The sequence below is a fragment of the Gallus gallus genome, chromosome 1 (genome assembly GCF_016699485.2).
Source record: "Gallus gallus isolate bGalGal1 chromosome 1, bGalGal1.mat.broiler.GRCg7b, whole genome shotgun sequence".
In the NCBI taxonomy this organism is placed as follows: domain Eukaryota; kingdom Metazoa; phylum Chordata; class Aves; order Galliformes; family Phasianidae; genus Gallus; species Gallus gallus.
The window spans coordinates 70,549,751-70,571,307 of NC_052532.1; the positions used below are offsets into that span (position 1 = coordinate 70,549,751).

At 39.4% G+C, this 21,557-nt stretch overlaps 1 protein-coding gene across 6 annotated transcripts in view; it reads left to right on the forward strand.

Moving 5' to 3' along the window:
- Nucleotides 1-21,557, forward strand: part of FBLN1 (fibulin 1) — an 82,637-nt gene that overhangs the window by 14,518 nt on the left and 46,562 nt on the right. For all 6 annotated transcript variants that reach the window (XM_046940064.1, XM_015289892.4, NM_204165.1 and 3 more), the window contains 3 exon segments: nucleotides 7,937-8,072; nucleotides 14,246-14,417; nucleotides 16,609-16,668. In XM_046940064.1, the coding sequence (XP_046796020.1) occupies nucleotides 7,937-8,072; nucleotides 14,246-14,417; nucleotides 16,609-16,668 (368 nt within the window).

Here is a 21,557-nt window from a genome sequence, read left to right on the forward strand (position 1 = left end):
TACATATGTATGTATTTAAGACAGTCTCTTAAAACTGCCTCTTCTCTATGATGCCACACAGATAATTGTCTGCAATTCTTAGTTGTATTTCTTGATGGGGGAGCTTTAAGCTTCAGTCAGGGGAACTGCTAGTTACTTAGAACATCTGACTTCTGTCAAATACATTCTATTGTGTAGAACAGTAACCTTTACTTTATAAATATATTTCTTAATTCAAATTAGACTTTGTATGATGATAATTTATTTTATGCTATCTAAATAATGAAGCTAAAGCTTAACATTAGTTGCACAGTAATATTTTGGTTATACTGAACGTCTTATATGATTGGAGACATACCTATTTTTTCTCTCAGTTTATGTTGTTTTTTGCCATTAAATACACTTGTTAACTTTTATTTGTGAAGCTAACAGTTTGTGGTTGGTAACTTGAGGGGCAGCTTCATAGACAATTTTATACACATTACACTGCCTCCTCTAGTGTATTGCAAAATCATTTAACTTCAGTAACTGTAGCAGAGTTGGATTGATCTTTATTATGGAAAGAATGTTTCTCACAGTCCAGTCTGTTCATGTTTTCTGACTTCTGCATTTGTGTTGGCATTGAAAGCAGTCTCTTATGCAGAGGAATTGACAGATAGGACTTAAATCCCAGTTTAGAAAATACTTGAAGAATCAGAAGAGTTACAGAAAAAAAATGAGGGAAAAGCAGGAAACCAAGTTTATTGAGCAATCTGGGAGCAAGAATCTGTATGATTATCATTTAATTGCTCTAATGTGTGATTCTGCTGTAAATGTAATTCATTTTCAAAGAGTGCCATTTTGAAGAGAAGAGTCTTTAGGACTTCATAGGAAAATTGAAAAAACTTACCAATACTTTGCCTGATTTTTGTGTATAATTGGCACAGTGAGTATATTATAGTGATGTGATAGTAAATCAGAAATGGGTGAACTTGCATATTCTGTGAGAAGTATGAGTGCTCAGTTAACAAAAATAGTAGTGGATAAATTCAGTTGGCATAAATAAATATAACTCCCCTTGAAGCTTGGCACCACACTAAAAAAATGGCTTAGTAAAATTGGCACTCTTAACTACTTTCTTATTTTACTCCAGTTATGGTTGCAGACTGGCATATATGCGAAAAATACAACAGAATCACTTTATGATGCCATTTCACACACAGAAGTAAGAGCCAAATTCTACTCTTTTTTATTACTGTAACTGGAGCCAGAATGAACGATGAGGGAACATGATTCCCTTTGCAAGCCTGCTTGGATAACAACACTGATTTTGCACATACATTCATATTGCACAGAGATGTGAGCAAAACCAAAACCAGATTCATTACATTTGCTGACATCTAGGCAGGGAGAATATGGCACAGGATATCTTATTGGTTACAGATTTCAAAAAGAGCTTCAGATTTCAAAGCTTGCTTTCTATTTAGACACATACACAACAGGAGCTGCTGGGGGCCAGTCTGCCTCATGTCTGTCATTTACTTAGTTGTTTAAAGCACAGCTGGGACCTTCTGACTATTTACTGCATCATGATGTTGAACAAACAGTCTAAAAAGCCCCTTGTTGAAAAAGCCATGACCTCCTGCGTGTAGAATCCATTAATACATTATGCCAGAGGGTGTTTGGTTTGCCCCACATGTGCAAAACAGTGCCACGTTCACTGATTGTATGAGGAATAAGCTGCCTTACTGAATTACAGTGTACCCACTCGACCTTTTTCTAATCACTTAAAGCAGATTCATAGGAATAGAGAGGGATTTCCATGCAAACAAGCAGACAGTTGTGGACTTCACTGTCTCTTTAGGATCCATCCCATGAAGTTCCTTGTGGTTGCTGAGGGACTTGCCATCTGTGTGAGTGTCACTGAATATAGGACAGTTCATAGTGCAGGTGAACATGCTACACCAAAGGTGAGCCAGAAGAAGTTCACCTGAATTCCTAAGATCTGTTTGTTACTTGATTGCATTTAGCTTGAAACACAGCTCCTAGCCTAAAGTCCAGTTCTGTCTGCAATCTTTTGTTGTGGTTTCTTGTCTACAAATTAGTAAAACTCCTTATATCATCATTCTTTAAAATGACAGGTTTTTTGTATGCTCTCATGACTCAGAAAGGGTGAACGTAGGGTTTTGATGAATTATGAATTTGGCTGTCATAACAGCAGCTTTTTGCCCATTCATCCCTTTTCTTATAATGTGGTCAAACTCACAGCAGCTGGAAACAGCTGCCATTCTTTTTTTTTTTTTTTTTTTTTTTGAACTTAACCTGACCAATAAATCTTCCTTTCAAAATATAGAGTTTCCCCTGCTCAGAACTCTTAGCAAATGAGCATAATTCCTGCACCAGAAATAGCATATCTTCGTATGAAAATTGCTTGCCTTTAGCATTGCATAAAGTCTTTTTGGAATTACACTTGGAATAACATTACTGATAATCAGTTTTGCAGGGATGCATAAAAGATACACAACACTCTGCTAGTTGCTGCACACAAACAAGAGCAAAAAGGTGATCCATGTTCCCAAGCAGAGACCAGCAGCACTTGAATTCAGACTCAAATAGGAACACAAGGAAGTAATAAGACATGACTGTTTCGGGTGATAGGAACCAGATGTTTAAATGCTGGTAGATGGTTGTTGATTTATTCCATTGTAATCCTGGAAGAGCCTGAGACTTCAGACATCAAAATCGTGACAGTTTGGTGTCTGAAAAAGCTGTTTACTTCTTGAGAAATTTTCTTATTTGTCATCTCTTCTCTGTAGCTTGCTAAGTGTGCCTCAGTAATTTTTTGCCTCGCAATCAGATGGATAGAAGAACAATGCTATGCTGTCAGAGTTTTATTGCCACTCATGTAGGATGATTTGCTTTCTTCATCACATGAGTAAAGGTTGAATCAGTCCTTTCTCTGCCACAAAGTTATCAGTATCGTTTCTCTACATAATTTATGGCAACAGTATAATTTTACCTCTTTCCTTTGAGAAAACGTTTATTAAGTAAATTACAAAGTTTAGATATGGATTGCAGCTGATTAATTTTGAGGCTTGTTAAATTAGTAAGTTTTCAGTCCCTTGCTAACCTGCAACATACGATCAAACATATGTATTTTAGTTGTTGTGAAACTCTACTTACATCTGCCATTCATAATACCAGATCTTGCTCTTGCTTGTGTAGCATGTTAAACTTCTAGCTGCAAGGATGAAAGGTGGAAGATTCAGCTTGTATTTGCAAAATAATTCTAGAGTGGGATCATTCCCTTTTTAAATCAGTTTGGTTTACTTTTAAAATCTTTTTTCAAATGCCTTTCATTATGCAAGCTCCATAGATGCATGTCTAGCACCTACATAGTTTGAAGGCTAACTGGCAGGAGAGATGGAGAGGTTAATGAAGAGATTTTGTTGCCTAAGTCAGGGTGACAATAAATAGTTTTCAATGCAAAGTTAAGTTATAATTTTGTTATAGAAAGAAATAGAAAATTAAGTAATTAGGAAATCTACACTGGTTTAGGTGTATATCATTTAATCTAAAATCTTGCCTCTTTTAATTTAAAATCATTCCTCCTTATCCTATCACTACCAGACTGTGTAAAAAGACAGTCTCCCTCCAGCTTTTAAGCTCCCCTCAAATACTGGAGCCTTCTCCCCAGAGCCTTCTCTTTTCCAAGTTGAACCAGCCCAGCTCTCAACCTGTCTTCTCAGGAGAGGTACTTCTGCCCTCTGATCATCTTTTTGGCCTTCCTCTGGATCAGCTCCAACAGTTCTGCCTCTTCTTTTGCTGAGGGCCCAAAACCTAGGTGCAGTACTCAATCCAGATCAGGCCTCATGGAGGCAGAGTAGAAGGGGATAATAACTGGCCTGTCCCCGCTGGCCGGCCCTCTTTTGATGCAGTCCAGGATACGGTTGGCTTTCTGAGTTACAAGCACACATTGCAGGCTCAAATCCAGCTTTTCATCCACCAGGACCCAAAAATCCTTCTTGCCAGGGCTCTTGACTGGGGAAGTTCTTCTCTTCTGGATGGCATTTCTTCCTTCTGTTGTGTCAATTGTGCCACACATCTTGGTATAATATGCAAATTTGCTGAGGATACACTCAATCCCCCTGTCTGTGCCGCTGATGAAGATGCTGAAGAGCACCAGTTCCAAGATGGACCCCTGGAGTACACCATTTGTGACTGGCCTCTGCCTGAACATAGAGCCACTGACTACAGCCCTCTGGTTATGACCACCCAACCAATTCTTTATTCACCAAATACTCCAGCTTTCAAATCCACATCTCTCCAATTTAGAGAACAGTTTATTTTGTGCAGGACCGTGTCAAGGGCCTTGCAGAAGTCCACATAGATGTCATCAGCTACCCTTCCTTTGTCCACTGATGCTCCATCCTTGAAGGCCTTCAGATTGGTCTGGCATGATCTCCCCTTGGTAACACCGTGCTGAATGTCTCAGATCACCTCTTCATCATGTATGTGCCTTAATACTGCTTCCAGGAGGATCTGCTCCATTATTTCCCCAGGCACAGAGGTGAGGCTTACTTGCCTATAGTTCCCTAGGTTTTTCTTTCTCCCTTTCTTGAAAATAAGAGTGATGTTTTCCTTTTCCCACTCACCAGAGGCTTCACCTGACAGCCGTGATTTATTAAATATGGTGGAGAGTGGCTTGGCAACCACATCAGCCAATTCCTTCAGGACCCTGGGATGCATGTCATCTGCCCCATAGACTGGGACACATTCAGTCTCATTAGGCAATTTTGGACTTGCTCTGCTCTTACAGTGGGAAGGATTTTTCTTCCCCAAATGCCATCTAAAGGTTCAGGGTCACGAGAGGTGTGGGAATCCTGACTGCCAGCCTTCTCCATGTCTGCTGTAGCCAGTTTTCGCTCCTCATGTATCAGAGTGGGTACATTCTCCTTTGCCTGTCTCTTCTGATGAGTGTCTCTAAAGAAACCCTTCTTGTTATTTTTCAGATCCCTTGCCAGGTTTTGTTCCTCCTGCACCTTGGCTTTCCTGATCCCCTCTTGGCATGTCCAGACAGCATTCCTATATTCTTCCTAGGCCACCCATCTCTGCTTCCACTGCTTATACTTTACCTACATGTGCACCTGATCCCTTCAACGTCAGCATAATTTCTTAACTTGATTTATGATCTAATTACCTTATAATGGAATAAATTGAATTTTAAATGAACGTCTGCAACAGAGAATAAGTATTTTCTAAAGATCTGATTAATATCTGTCTGTTAGTGATCCATGAATAAAATCCATCTTTCAGAGACTACAATATGCATGATTTTAGCTGAAATATCCTGAGTGAATATCAGTTATGACGCCACATGGTCCTAGATACGCCATATGTAATGTTTTCCATCCTAGTAAGATTTCAGCCATACTGTAAATGCATATTATAAGAATTTAATTCAGTAAAGTTTGTTTATGCTGAACAAAAACCAGTGAACCAGGGAAACAAAAACAAAACCAGGGAAGTACTTCTGTAATATCTTTTTTCAGAAATAGTACACAGGATAAGTTATTTTTTTCTTGCAGAGAGACAAATCTGGATGTCCTACTAACCATTAGAGTTGGTTCCTTTACTGTGAAGTAGAAAGTGAGTATAGATCATATTAGGGTCTAAGCTAGGGGAATACATAGCTTAGCAAAGGTAAGGAGAGAGAATCTTCATCTCAAAAGTCTTGAGTCTAAATTGCTACTGGTGACATGCTGTAGACACTAAAGAATGGCCTGGGTTGGGAGGGACCTTAATGACCATATAGTTCCAGTTCCTTCACCACCAGCATGGGAGATGGTGAGCAAGGGAAAAAGGCTGGCCAGCTGGACTGAGCAAATCAAGATTAAGACCAGTAATGTACAATTTTTGTAGCATTTTTTCTGCTATCTTTCAGGGGTTTCTGCCTCTATTATAGCCACACAAGTATTTACAGTCTCAAGCAATATTTGTTACCAATGTAGCTTCACTGTAGGATTCGGGCAATTAAGTGTAATTTTATTGTTGTTGTTCTGAGAATGAACAAATGGTATTTTAATCTAGTATTTCCATTCAATTGGAAATTCCTTGTTACAGTTGGGGTGGGCCACATGACTTACGAATACAGCTGTGGGAAACATTTTGAGAAATTTTTTTGTTTTGGTTACAATTGCCAATTTGTCAGGGATTTCAAAGAGATGTCTTGTGTTTGAAAAAGAAAAGAAAAGGAGAAAAAAAAAAAGCCACACTGGAAATCAAACAGATCTACCGAAAAACTGCTGCTGTTTGTTTATTTGTTTGTTTGTCTGTGGCCAACATCTCTAGCTCCTCAACAGGAATAAAAGGATCTGTAAAGTCTCAGCTCCCCCACTCTTAGGCCTGAAGCTCAGGTTTTAAGGCCTGCAGAGCCCTGACAGGCAGACCACCTTGGAGCTGGGCAGGGTCTGGAAATTCTGCTTCAGAGGGAATCGCAGCAACAAAAAAGCTGCATGTTCTTCCAGACTGGAACTAAATCAAATATCAAAAACTTCATGTATTCTGCCAAATGAAGTTATCGTACTGGGCATAACTTCTAGCTATGACTTTAGAATCTATTTTTGAATAATTTGTTCATGAAGTTTGCCTGATTTTTGTTCCTATGCCTTGAAATTCCAAAGCTGTTTTTGTCTATGTGAGAACTGCACTGTCAGACCATTACAAAATCCAGTAAATAAGAATTAGGAATCTCCAGGAATGTAGCTTGATATCTTTGCCTCACCAGCATGCACAGCAAAGCAGTCTAAGCCCCATAATAATGTATTCAATATCATCGGTCTGTAAGATATACAGAGCTTTCCATGCTGTGTATTTCTTATAGAGCTTTAACATACCTGGCCATGTCTTTTAAGTGCCTCTGTTGGACTAGGAATAGAATTAATTTAGCAGCTTGGCTTACTTTGGGAAAGTTTCCTTTCCCCTTAGAAACTTCTGCAACTTTATTCTCAGTGAACGGCATTATCAGAAAACAGATGGGTATGTTTATATCTTCTTGTGTCTAGTCTGATTTGTTTCTCTTCTTTTTTTCTTTTTTCTTTTTCTTTTTTCCCTCTTCCCTGCTGTTTGCTATAGGAGATAGTGGTGGGAGGGCATTAAGCCTCAAGCTCTACTGACGATGCTAGCCCATAAAACAGAGTTGCATGTTGGAGGAGTGGTGCTGGGGGACCTGTCTCCTTGAGTAGCTGACAGATGTAGGAGAGTTTAAAGCCTCCTTGCTCAGAATTTTTTTACAGGAAGGAGGAGACATTTTTTTCAATTCATTCAATGAAATGGAGAGGAAATGATTTTATGAGCAGCAGAACTAAGAAAACTGAGTTTCCTTCTTCAGTCTCTTTCTTCTTTTTATTGCAGTACACTCTGTTTCTCACTGTCCTCAGTATCTTCAGTCCATGCCATATTTCTATTTCTCCCACAAAGTGACACTCTGAGCCTCCTTTAGTGTGTTGGACTTGTTTGAGCAAGGGTCAGCAAATGATGGTGTCAGTTGGCCATAGAATTGCGGACTCTTAGCGTCCAGAGCCTGACTTCCCTTTTCCATTAGTGGGAAGTGCTGACTGGATTCTTATCATTCTCTGTTTAGCCACCAGCTGTGATAATGCTTACCAGATTGCAGTGTCCTGGCGTACTGTGGTAAATGTAGTTAAAATTACGCATTTACTTCAAAAACTGTTGTAAGAAACTGCAGAGTAGACAGAGAGTTTAATTGTGTTATACATATCACCTTAACTATTAAGCAAGTCACTTAGACGTTCTGTTTATGCCTAAACAATATTTTCACTCTGTGAAATTTCACAAATGTCCACAGGAACCTCTTTCCATGTGATTAGTACAAGTGCTAATTGCCAAACCCAGCTGCACTATCTGTTCTTGACTTATATGTGACATTCTTCTCCCATTGCTTTCATGCTCTTGTCAGCATGACTCAGGTGCAGTGCTGTCGCAGCAAGCTGGAGGAGCACTACTGTTCAGATGGGATTGAATTTGCCAGCGTGCATGAGGAGTGTGACTCACACAATGGTGAAAATTCCACCTGTGAAGCTGAATACTTTAAGGTGAGATATCAGAGCTACTCCTGTTCATCTGTTCAGAAACTGTATTAACTAGATTAGTATTAAGGTTGATCCCACAGGTCACTGTACTCAGTCCTGATGCACATAAACAGTTCTTCCCAACCTACGCCTCTTGTCTCAGTTAAGACATTGAGCTTTGTGCTTCTTTGAGAGAACAGTCCCTCTTTGAGCAAAGCAGTCTACTTAATTATATTTTAGTGAAGACAGATGGTAAATACAAAAGGATGGAAAGTCTCAAATGGATAATTGGCTAGGAAACTACTTTTACATCAACACAGTGTAGGAAGGGATGGGTAAGAAACACAGGCTCATTTCAGACTTCAGCTTTCATTAGAGTTTCATTGCCTAAGATGATCGTCCTAGGGGTAGGACTGAAGCAAATCCTCACACTGCACTTTATAATTCCAATTAGTGTACATGTCTTTAGTTAGTGGACTTTCATTGACAATTGACAATTTAACTGAGACATCTGTAAGCTCGTAATAACAACATTTGATACTAGAATAAAAGTGCCCATCAATGACATCTTTATGTGTTCTGTCCTCCACCTTTATTACTGTCTTTATCTCTCCTTTTTTTTTTTTTTTTTTTAAAATGATCATAGTCTTACCATTCTGCAGAATGTTTTGGAAGAAAGTTCTACCAGTAAGTCTGTGACCTGGACCATGACCCAGTCATGGACAGACTCCAAGATCATCCAGTCCAATTGTCCACCTACCACTCACTAAACCATTAGTGCAATTAGTCCCTTAGTGCAATGTCTAAACATTTCATGAACTCTTCCAGGGACGGTGACTCAACTACTTCCCTGGGCTGCCCATTCCAGTGCATGACCACTCTTTGTGAGGAGAAGTTTTTCCTAATACCCAACCTGAACCACCCCTGGTGCAACTTGAGGCCATTCCCTCTTGTCCTGTTGCTACTTATGAGGAAGAAGAGGCTGACCCCATCTCACCACAGCCTCCCTTCAGGTAGTTGTAGAGAGCTATAAGGACTGCCTTGAGCCTTCTCTTCTCCAGACTAAACAATCCCAGTTCCCTCAGCTGCTCCTCGTATGACTTGTGCTCCAGACCCCTTACCAGCTTTGTTGCCCTTCTCTGGACGTGCTCCAGGGCCTTGATGTCTTTCTTGCTATGAAGGGCCTGAAAATTATCGCAGTACTCAAGATGCAGCCTCACCAGTGCTGAGTACAGGAGGACAATCACTTCCTTGCTGGGGAAGTGAAGCTTCCTTGGTGGGGCTGTGAAGTAATTCACATTCTTGCTGTGAGTAGAAGAACCGTAATGTATTCTGTTGAGTCTGGCATTGGCTTGCCACAGACTTGTTTGCGCATACGTCATGATTTCTTATTCATGAGATAACCGAACCACAGAGCAGACATCTCTCACTTGTTGACCATGTGCAGAATACACCCTGCTCTGTCAAGGACAGGTACGTTGAGATTCTTGTACCATTAAGAAGCTTGTCCATCTCCGTTTGAATATGGAAAAAATATTCAGTTCTCTGTGTCACCACAATGAGAGGCAAGGAATGAATGAACAAGGACTGGGATGGCAAGTACTCTACTGATTCAAGTGCTTGCTGTTAGAGATATGTTTATAGTAGCAGTACAGTTCTAAACACATGCCAAAGCACAACTCTAAAACAGAATACAACTTTTTGAGGAAATCACTTTCCTATCTGTTGATTGGTGTTTCCATATGTGGGCTTGTCAGCATGAGGAAGAAGTGTTAGTGATTTTTTTTATAAGTCCAGGTTTCTTTAAAAATACCAGGCTTTTATGGTGTCAGTGGTATTATTAAATAAAACGGACTAAAATGGACTGGGCCTTGATCTTTAGCCCTGGGAATACATAACTCAGCATAGCTCATGTCACATAAGTGAAGTCTTTCCCCTGCGAAACGCATATGTATAGGCAGTTTTGAACATTCTCTGACTTTGGTAACCCCAAAATATGCTTCAGGGCTGTCCCAGAGAATGTTAGTAGTCACTAGATCTTGCTAATACTTAAGCAGTAGAGAAGACTGTGGGCTAATGCCTGAGCCCATGTTCTGTCCCTGTTTAATTTATTTGTATAAACATTATCAGTGTTATTTAACATTTGTGAGCCACATTCTGTTCCTCTGTTTCCTAATAGGAATATAAACATGCACATGTCTAGCTGTAGTACTATTATTGTAAATAATCTCTTTGATCCACGACGATCATACATGATTTATGATATAGTATGAGTGAATAATTCATCATTTTTTTGCTGATATTATTTTGCACCTGATGATCTGGGTTCATTCAGTATATTCTGTGATTATACTCTGCTGTGGTAAACTGACATTCACATCAAGCTTATCTCATATGGACTTGGATCTCATTTTGCCTAGGCTGGTCCATTTCACTTTAGTTTAAATAGCACAGAAAATCTTTTGGATCTTTTGTCTCCTTCAAGGAAACAGAAAGAGTGGTTTGGTATTTCATTTATTAGGATTACTGGATCAAATGAGGCAGCTGGTTCTGTTTTGAATCAAAAACTTGCCATTGGAAAGCAGATAAAAGACCATGTTATGAAAACATTTCCCTCAATTTTTACACTTTGGCTGTAGGCATGGGTAATAATGGATAATTCTACTTCTTCAGGGTTTTTGAATTACAACCTCTCTTGCCTTAAAAAAAAATGAATGCAAAATTAATAATAGATCTTTAAATTATTCCTCAAAAGATTGTAAACAAGTGCAGCTTTTATTGCTGATACAGGAGATTTAGAAATGGAGTTAGGAAAGCTTCTACCTGTACAGCTCCTTGAAAGGAGAGAAATTTGTAGACATTTCACATTCTTTAAGATGCTTGGATTGCTTCACCAAATCACAGATGCTTTCTTTTTCCAAAGATCAAGGTACATCTTTCTCAAATTTTGTCAATAATATTTTGTTTGTATATATTAGTTGAGCTTAGCATTTTCATTACTTTGGCCTGCTGAACGTAGCTTTAATTTCTGTTCTTCTCTTCAAAAATTATGCAAAATTCCACTGAATTGCATGTATTTTTTCTGACCATTTTTCATAGGCATCTACTGGTTAGTCTGGATTTCAGCAAGTGAGAGACCTCTTGTGGACAGACGTAAAAAAACAGTGTTAGCATACGGTTTACTCTTGAAGTTTTGGTACCTTAAACAAGGACATAAATTGTAAAGAATTATTGTCAGATGTAACTAATCAAGAAAGCTTATCAGTGACAGCAATTTCAGATGATTTCTGATCAAATAAAAATAAAACTTCAGACTTTTTATAAGTGACTGTCGCTGGACTGAAATATATATGCCAACTTCATTTTCATGTTGTTAGGCACTGGTGATTTTTCACTCAATGCAGTCAACCCCAGCTATCGGGACTGTACAGTAAAGGCTTATTTCTAAAACAACTGTATGGCATTGCAGCATGTACTTGTTCCTTTCAGTGAGAGGGCAAAATATGAGAGCAGTGGAGGGATCATAGGAATAAAAGTGGGAGACAGCTTTCTATCACAGAAAGGTTAAGGTTGAAAGGGGCCTCTGGAGGTCATCTGATCCAATTCTAGCATGAAGATCAAGTCATGTCTTTGATGCTGCATGGACTTTCGCAGGTGAGAGACAAAGCAAAAATGTTTGAGGCTATTATCAGGATCACTTAAAAACCAAAAGCTTAGAGGCAGAGAAAATGTGGTATGCAGTGGTTCTAGCAAATGAGTAGATGGTCTGCCTCTAGACAGCTGGCAGCCTTTGGAAAATGGCTGCAAACATATTAAGAACTGAACTAATACTAACTCTAGACTGCATTTCAGTCTAAAGGATTAAAGACTATCAAAATAAACTAACAACCCTGGAAAAAAAATAGTGTGAAAAAGAAAATATTGAGATTAATTTTATCAGGATAGTGCTAGTAATAATGACATAATGCCTTGTGTCTTGGCATACCAGAGTGCTCTGTGAATATCAATTGAACAAGCTTTATTGCTGCTATATTATTACCATTCCATGGTGAAAGAACTGAAAGAAAAAAGGAGAACGTTTCAAGTTCACAGATGACGTGTGTAGAGGATTATGCAAGTATGCAGGGTTCTGAGTGTGCTCTGAGTATGAGGCCATCCATCAGCTTCTTCATCTTACTTCTGTAGCTGAACAAGAAATCTTAGGCTTTAGAACTTCCAGTACAGAATATTTCAGGGTCAATATTAAAAGCCACCTATGATAAACATCAGTTAAGAAAATGTTCGACACTTTCCATGTCTAGATAATTTTGCCATGGTATATGAACCTAAATTATTATCAAAATGTTACATCAAGATGGATAGTGCACAGTTAAAATAAATATAGGCTTGAACAAATGTTTCAGTGTGTGCAATTATTTTAAATGAGGGTTCAGTTTCTCGCAGACATTGCAAGACATAGCAGGCTCTATAGTTGAAGATTCACATTAGCTGGAGACAAATATTTTTTAAGTGCTGTCTCAGCCTGAAGGAGATAAAGAACATAAGGTTATTCAGCATTTCAAGAACAAGATGAATGATCACTCCCTACAAAAACATCCAGAGGAACTCTGTAACTCCCAGTTTGAGCATTCTGTGACAACACAAATAAGTAGATGTGAGTTACTTCATACGCCTAACAGTAGAAGCCAGGGAGGACATCCAGAAGGATGTAATAGGACAATTTGGCAAATTATCAGCTGTAATTCAATGTTTGGTTGTCAAAAATACATGATCTTGAGCCAAGCAATGAATCTTCAGCTCAGTTTTAATTTCTGTATTCTAAAAAATGTTTGCAAAAATTGGAAATCCACCAAAATTTTAGACATGTTTAAAACTTCGAGAAGGATGCCTCAGGAAAGTATTAGACAAGTTAGACAAAATAAATATTCAGAAATGTGGCAATTCTTGAAATAACAGATCAAGTCTTTATTTCTAATATAATCCAGAATATGAAAATATCCCAGACATGTTGGTGATGAAGCCAGAGCATCTGCCACTCCAAAAAAAATAATAAAGAAATTAAAATTAAAAATAAAAAAAAAACAAGGAAAAAATATTTTATTATTTTACCTTCATGATACTCTATGCTTTAAATGAGCGTTTTACTGCCATGTGATGAGAGAAACGTGCATGCAATGCCCTCTATGGGAAAACTGAGAATATAGGCAGTTCCAAAGTAGTGAAAGAAATGCAATGGTTATCTTCTTTTCAGCAAGTGAGGTGCTTAAATTTACAGAAATCTGGTTTGCCGTTTATTTGTTTATGCCATCTTCTCTGTTTAATGGTGCAGACTACTTTTTCAAGTGAAAAGAGTCTGGAAGAATAATAAAGTTAATAATAAAAGCTTAAATCTACTTTTCACATGACAGTAGCAGTTAGCAGATACCAATTCCAAAGAACCAAATATTTTTGCCACTTTCTAACAGCAAGAAAGAATAGTGAATCAGTTAGCAGTATCCCCTCAATGGAAAATTGAAATAAACATACACAGGAGTAACTTCCCCTGTGTTCACTTCTGTGGTGTATTTCTGGGCTGTAGTTCAGCAAGTCTGGAAGGTGTGGATCATGTTTAATTGCTGGAAGTCTGTACTGTGATGATCTTAAAAAATACTTGACAATGTGGTTTGTTCTTCAGAGCAGAGTAGCTTCTTTCTCTGACCTGTTAACACTAGCTTTGGATGAATCATGCTTGCTTACTTGTTTGTCTGTTTTGAGAAGGATGCACTTTATTGATTGTGCACCCATTTAAGGAATTGGACACAAAAGGGACACAGAGGTGTTAAGATTTCCAGATGTTCACTGGTGTTTGAAACTAGGGTGTGCAGGCAGAGAACTATGTAATTCCATGTACACAGGTGGACAGTTCTGGTCCTCCACAATACCATACTGGTGTATTTGCGCACAACATTCACATATACACATTATTTATGACATCTACATCCAAGTACTAAGTTTGGCTCTATGTAAACAGATCCAGAGCTCACTGAATTCAACTACAGATTAAATATCTGAAGCTAAGTATAGCAGAAGTTGTTGAAGAATTTGCAGAAAAATTCTGATCAGTTTGCCAAGGTGAGGTAACACTACTGATACTATTGAGAAAACTTGCAGTGATTTGTTTGGGGCTAGGATGTGACTCTCTTATATTTTTAAAACAGAAATGTTGTTACTGTTGTCTACTGGGAAAGACTGCCCAAGTTCAAGGCCAGAGCTGTGAACCCAACCTGAAGATAGGATACCAGTGTGGAATTGTCTTCAGAGCTTGTTGTGTGAAGGGTCAAGAAGGCACGGATGTGTCCATCAGTGATGATGCTCCTAAAAAGGAACAAGGTATTTTATGTTGCAAATTATAAAAGACTGAGACAGAAAATGATAGGGGATACAAAGAGCGCTTGTATTTGAAAGAATTTCTGCTGCAATTCCTCTAATTTGAGATCTCCTTTAATAATTTAATGATGTGTGTATATTGGAACTCATTTTTTGTCTAGTGATGGCTGAAATGTATATTCCAAGAAGCCAAACCATTGATTCTTTTAATTGCATTTAAAAGCCAAATGGACTTTGCCAGCTATGTGGAATTCAAATGTTGCTTTTTGTGTGAGACATGTACCCACAGATTTGAAATGCTGGGAGGACCGATCATTTCTAGACAACATGGTGTCTGCATTTATTTTACATTGTCAGAGGAGATCTAGACAGCAGCAGCTCTTGACCCACCTCTCCATACCTAGTCCACAGATCTAAAGAGAATTAGTATGCACATACTGATTCTTACAGACCTATTTTTGTCTTTTTTTTCATCTTTCACTCAACAGACTTAACAGAAACTGCAGAAAAGTCATGCCGTAGAATGTTGCCCCCTTCATGGACAGCTGAACACTGAAAATATGCGCTCTGGCTTGTAGATCATCAGTAGCAGATTTTAAATATGGACTACTTAAACTCAAACCCCACCGCAACAAGCCAGTGTGTTATCAGACTTGTTTCAGATCTTTGAGATTTTGTTTATGTCAGTGTACATCCTTATCAAGTAACCTTTAGAAATAGCCTGCCAATTTCTTTGTGTACTGCTGTCACAGCAGGGAAACTGCCCTTGTCCATTTTCTCTGGCTGAAGGGTATATAACTGCAGGGTAGGTACCTTGCACCTAGCTGTGCAAGGTATAATTACTGTGTCAATACTAAGAATTTCCAGACTCAAATTATTTGCGTGGTAGGAGAAATATATCAACACCCAAAAATGCAGAATTAAAAACACAACGTGCAGTATTTCCCCACTTAATTCCGTGGGCAATTGGCACTCACAAAGACCCTTAATGTAAAGATATCAGCAAGCAGGGCAGGACAAAATTCTCATCATTAAACTAAGAGACAGCCATGTGGTTGAATACATGTCAAATATCCTGTAAGTCAAAGAATCTATGTCAAAGAAAGGCAGAGCAAACAACATGAATAGACACCTCTCTTCCATTTTGTAATACAGCACCTTGTGTTTGTATTGTGCAATAAGAAGGCACACGGGTTATGCTGCAGAGGATAAGACAGGGTGACTGCATGTATGATACCTTCTTGGTCATGTAAAGATAAATCTCTGGTACTATGTCCTAAAAGTACTCTATCAGGTCAGACCAGACATGAGCAAACTATTTATAATAGCTTCTGTGTGGCCAAAATGTACTCTTATGGCTTGAGTTGTGTACCAACTCAACCTTGTGCACACAAACTTGCTTCCACATCCATGACGTAGTGTTTTCTTGTAAGTGACCATGGGTTGAAAGGCATGTTGACAAATACTGAAATGTGACTGAGCTTCCTATTCAGTAACCAGAGTATTTTGAGATTGTGTTTTTACGCATATCACTACCAGTCTACCATTCCCAAAGTATTCAAATTAGTGAGGACTGGGGAAGTCCATTAGCTAATTCTTTGGCCAAGGAAGGGGATTCAGAGAGTGGATGTATCCAGCCCTTTTATGCCTTTCATGTAGAGGGAAATAGCTCTCAGGACACATGTATGAAGCAAACGTACTGCTGATCATGAAATATATTTGAAAGAATGCTATAATTAGATTCCCAAATGTTGGGTGTGGAGTTTTTTTGGAATGGAGTCTAAATAAATAACTGAGGTTAATCTGATTTTCATTAAAATTGTAAGTACCCCAAGCTACTGTAAAGTCAGTGGAAACCAAGCATGCCTCAACAACATGTTTTATGAAAATCAGGTTAAGCTCTGGTTAAAAGCCTAATGGTAAGAACCTGCATTTGAAAATCTCAGCCCATATATAATCTATGATCACAGCATGACTTTCATACTGAATCGGTCAGATGGAAAATGCCCCATGGGCATATGCATTTGAATGTCAAATCTAAGTATGAAATAGCTGTAAAATATGTAAATAATGGTCTTTAATTTTGTCCTGTTGTATCTCAAAGCTCTGGTCTGAACCCCATCCCAAGCAGGCAGCTTTTTACTCTTAGAAGAAAAGTGCTTTCTCTTCTAATGCCTCTCTGTCTTCTTTTTAGTTGAAATTTCAAAGGAGGAACTAGACCAAGAAGATCCTTATCTGCACGATGGCTGCAGAGGTAACTCACATGACTAGTCCTGTTAGCCAGGTCTTTTGTGATTGCCCCCAATAAAGTTTAGCAGACTTAGATCTAGTGATTAGTCAAAACCTTTTGCCTAAGTTAGTTTAGAGTAAAAATAACAGAATCAGAATCCTTTTAAAGAAATAGTAGACCATTATGGGATGTTTCAGTTGTTCTTAAAGGAAGGCATTGTCTATCACGGTGAAGTTAAATCTTACCTAGCTGAAGCTTGGACAACACATTTAACTTTCATTTAAAGTTAATTTCTTGTTGACTTCTTAACTTAACTTAAAGTTAACTTCTAGTTGATAATACCTCTGTTGTGTTACTTATTGAATGCATGGAGTACTCTGGATTCTTCAGATTATATGGATGCTATATTAAATATGTGCGTTCTTCTCTTGGTATGATCAGAGTGATTGGATATTAAATAGGACTTGTTTCATTTTGAGATGCAGGAAGTGTAAGTTCAGGAGTGAAAAAAAAGGAAGAAAAGCGTCTGCTGTCCTCATTAATTGGACAGTTCTGTCTCGTAGGAAGAATGTGTTGTTGGGTTACTGTTCTGCTAAGTATTCTGATTTACTGCTTGTCACATGTGATTTATATGTCTATAAACTTAAAACAGCAGTGATGTATTATGTTCTACAAGTATTTCAAAACTAAGTAATGTATTTAGGTTAAAATCAATTTAATGGACTTCAATTCCAGTTGAGAGATGATTTACTGTGCTGCATGTTGGATTGCTATTAAATTCTAGAGAGGTTGGAAACGTGTATTAGGTCATTAGCTAGTTAAAGCCAACACTAGCGCTAACTCTTGTCTCTAGCTGCCAGTGATGTACAAGAGATGACATAAAAAATATGCTACATATTTTCCTAGCATTATTTCTTTATGTAATCAGTTGTTGCATTTGTCAGTTAATCAGCTATCTTCAAGAGACGTATTGTTGTGACTAATTACAAATGAGAGTTTCTGTCTGCAGTGTATTTTCTGATAAACTTGGCAAGCTAAAATTACTTGTGATTTTCCAAGCTTCACCAGGGGGAAACTTAAAGTTCTTAAGAAGTAGAATTTCCAACAGTTTGTTTTGGAGCACTGTCATGACTCATGAGGAAATAAATTTTATTATTCCAGTGCCTCAACAATAGATTTTACTTTGCTTAACTGGAGCTCACATTATTAGCAGAGGTTCGAAAAGCAGTTGTTGGCCATCTCAGCTCAAGTCTATTCCATGTAGTGTCATTGCCTTTGCCAGTGCTTTGTCTGAAGAACTAATTTCCTGTTTTCTGTTAATGGCTCTCATTAGAAACTGTGATAATTTTAAAAATTGTTTTCCTTAATTCACTTGAAAGTTTTAGTTATGATAACTGCATTTGCCCATGTTGATTGTGCTTATCTCAAACTTTTTGTTTAGTGCCTATCCAACCATTCTCTTGAAAACAAAAGAAGATAGATTTGTACTGAGAGTTTGTACTAATATCATCAATATTGTTAAAACAAATAATTGGAAATATGTAACCCTTTTTCTATTCTGAGAATATTAAAAGGAGAGGCACTGTGGTCCCTGGTGACCCACAAAAATAGATCTCTGCTTCAGTCCCTACCATCCAGCTTCAGATATGAAGTTTTTACAGCTATAGACAGTCATGATACCAATGACCAGGAGCTGCAAGAAGAAACCATACCAGCAGCTTGCAGTGGATATCGTAAGAAGAAACACTATGTGCTTGTAGTGGATAACTCCCTGTTAAAAAGCACTGAAGCTCCCCTCTGTTGGCCTGACAGGGAGTCTCAGGAGGTCTGCTACCTCCCAGGAGCCAAGATCTGGGATGCTGCCAAGAGTGTCGCAGCTTATCAAGAGCACAGACTACTATCCACAATTGCTCTTTCCTTTGGACTTGAACTGGAACCCAGAACATGGGCAGAATCAAAGAAGATTATAAAGCCATGGGAACACAAATGAAGAACACTGATGCCCAACTCTTCAATTTTTCCAATTGGAGGGAAGAGGGAAGACAGAAATAGATGTATACTGTACATCAAGTCCTATCAACTCCTGGCTACGTGGCTGATGCTGGCATGAGAGTCTTGGGTGTTATGACAGTAAGACCTTCTGTGAAGATTATAACTGTTTAGGGAGGTATGGGATCCACTTGTCTAGAAGAGGGAGGACAATCTTTGATAGTAGGCTGGCTGACTTAGTGTAGTGGGCTTTAAACTGAAGGGTTTGGAATGTGGGATCCAAAATGGCTATGCTCATGCCATTGCTACCAACTGGGAATCAGCCAGGCCAACCAGAATAGTGACAAATTTTCCATAGCAGCATTCTGTGACATGAGCCAGAAGACCAGCCGCCTCAAGGGTTTGTACAGCTATGGAGGATCCTCTTGCATCCCTCTAGGGAAACATGCATCCTCGACTGCTTTCTTCTATGAAGTGCCTGTGTACCAATGCATGCAGCATGGGGAATAAACAGGAAGAATTAGAGATCTCTGCATGAACACAGGGCCATAATGTCATTGTGATTACAGAGATATGGTGAGACAGCTTGCTTGACTGAAATGTCCTGGATGGCTATGTACATTTTAGGAAAGACAGATCAACAAGACAGGGTGGTAGAGGTGCTCCTTATGTGAGGGAACAACTGGAATGTATCAAGCTCTGCCTAGGGATTTACATTGAATGGGTGGGGAGCTTAAGGGTAAGAATTAAGTGGCAGGCTATTATGGGTGATATTGTTATAGGTGTTTACTAGAGGTTGCCTGATCAGGCGGAGGAAGTTGCCCTTCTACAGACAGCTGAAAGTAGCCTCATGATCAGAGGCATTGGTTCTCATGGGGGACTTCAGTCACACTGATCTTTGCTGGAAAAACAATACTTCCAGGCGCACACAGTCCAGCAGATTCCTGCAGTGTGTGGACGATAACCTTCTGATGCAGGTGGTGGAGGAGCCAATGAGGAGAGGTGTGCTGCTAGACACTGCTCTTTAAAACAAGGAAGGACTGGTTGAGAATGTAAAGGTTGAAGGCAGCCTTGGATGCAGCAATCATCAGATACTGGAGTTCAGGATTTTATATGGAAGAGGAGAGGCAATAAGTAGGATTGCTACCCTGGATTTCAGGAGAGCCAATTTTGACCTCTAAACACCTTCTTTGCTTCAGTCTGTACTGCTAAGACTGTCCTTAGGAAATCCCAAGCCCTGGAGATAAGAAAGAGAACCTGGGGAAAGAAAGACTTCTCCTTGGTTGAGGAGTATATGGTTAGAAATCATCTAGACAAACAAATCCAGGGGCCCTCTTTGGATGCGCCCATGAATATTGAGGGAGCTGGCAGAAGTGATTGCCAGGCTGCTTTCTTGAAAGGTCATGGGGAATGAGAGAGATGCCTTACCTCCATCCGTAGGAAGGTGATGTAACAGCTAATTCTGGATGTCATCTCCAAGCAAGTGGAAGAAAAGGAGGTTATCAAGAGTAGTCAGCATGGATTCACCAAGGAAAAATCATGCTTGACCAGCATGGTAGACTTCCGTGATGTCATGACCAGCTGGGTAGATGAGGGGAGAGCAGTGAATATTGTGTACCTTGACTTCAGCAAGATTTTTGACGCTGTCTCTCACAACATCCTTGCAGGTAAGCTTAGGAAGTGTGGGATAGAGGCATGGACAGTTAGGTGGGTTGAGAACTGGCTGACTGGCAGAGCTCAGAGGGTTGTGATCAGTGACACAGAGTCTGGTTGTAGGCCTGTAGCTAGTGGTGGTCCCCAGGGGTTGGTCCTGGGTCTGGTCTTCTTTGGCATCTTCATCAATTATCTGAATTAAGGGCTAGAATGCACCCTCAGCAAGTTTGCTGATACAAAGCTGGGAAGAGCGGTTGGCACACCAGAAAGCTGGGCAGGCTGGAGAGCCAGGCAGAGAGGAACCTTATAAGGTACAACAAGAACAAGTGCAGAGTCCTATACATGGGTGGAATAATTGCAAACATCGGTACAGGTTAGAGGTTGACCTGCTGTTCTCAACTGTGCAGAGAACCTAGGTGTCCTGTGGACAACAGGTTGACCGTGAACCAGCAGTGTGTTCTTGTGGCCAGGAAGGCCAATGGTATCCTAGGATGCATTAAAAAGAGAGTGGCCAGCAGATTGAGAGAAGTTCTCCTCCCCATCTACTCTGCCCTCGTGAGGCTACATCTGTGTCCAGTTCAGGACTCTTCAGTTCAAGAAAGACAGGGAACTTCCAGGGAGAGTCCAGCAGAGGCCTGGTGCATTTTCCTTATGAGGAAAGACTGAAAGACCTGGGACTCTTCAGCCTGGAGAAGTTTGAGAAAGGATCTTATCGATGCCTAAAGGATTTTATCAATACCTAAAGCCTGGGAATCAAGTAGATGAGGCCAGGCTCTTTTTGGTGGTGCCTAGCAACAGAAAAAAAAAAAAAAAAGAAAAAAAAAGGAGGAGGGAGCAATAGGCACAAAGTGGGGCATAAAAAGTTCAATACAAACATGAGGAAAAACTTTTTTACTGTGAGGGTGACAGAGCACTGGAACAGGTGCCCCAGAGCAGTTGTAGATTCTCCTTATCTGGAGATATTCAGAACCCACCTGGATGCTTTCCTGTGTAACCTACTGTAGAGAACCTGCTTTAGCAGGGTGGTTGGACTAAATGATCTCCAGAGGCCCCTTCCAACTCCTACAATTCTGTGATTAATTTCTTTCTGAACAAGATCAGAAAATATAAGTTTTCTTCATGATAAGCCAAATTTTGTGTAAATTTTGTAGCATCCGCTCTTTCTGTCACCAGAACAAACCCAGCTCTCTTCCACATCCTTTGTGGCTCCTGCACACACCTCATTAAGTCCTTAGTATCTCAGTAGGAAGTCTTCATTCTTTTATGTTCTC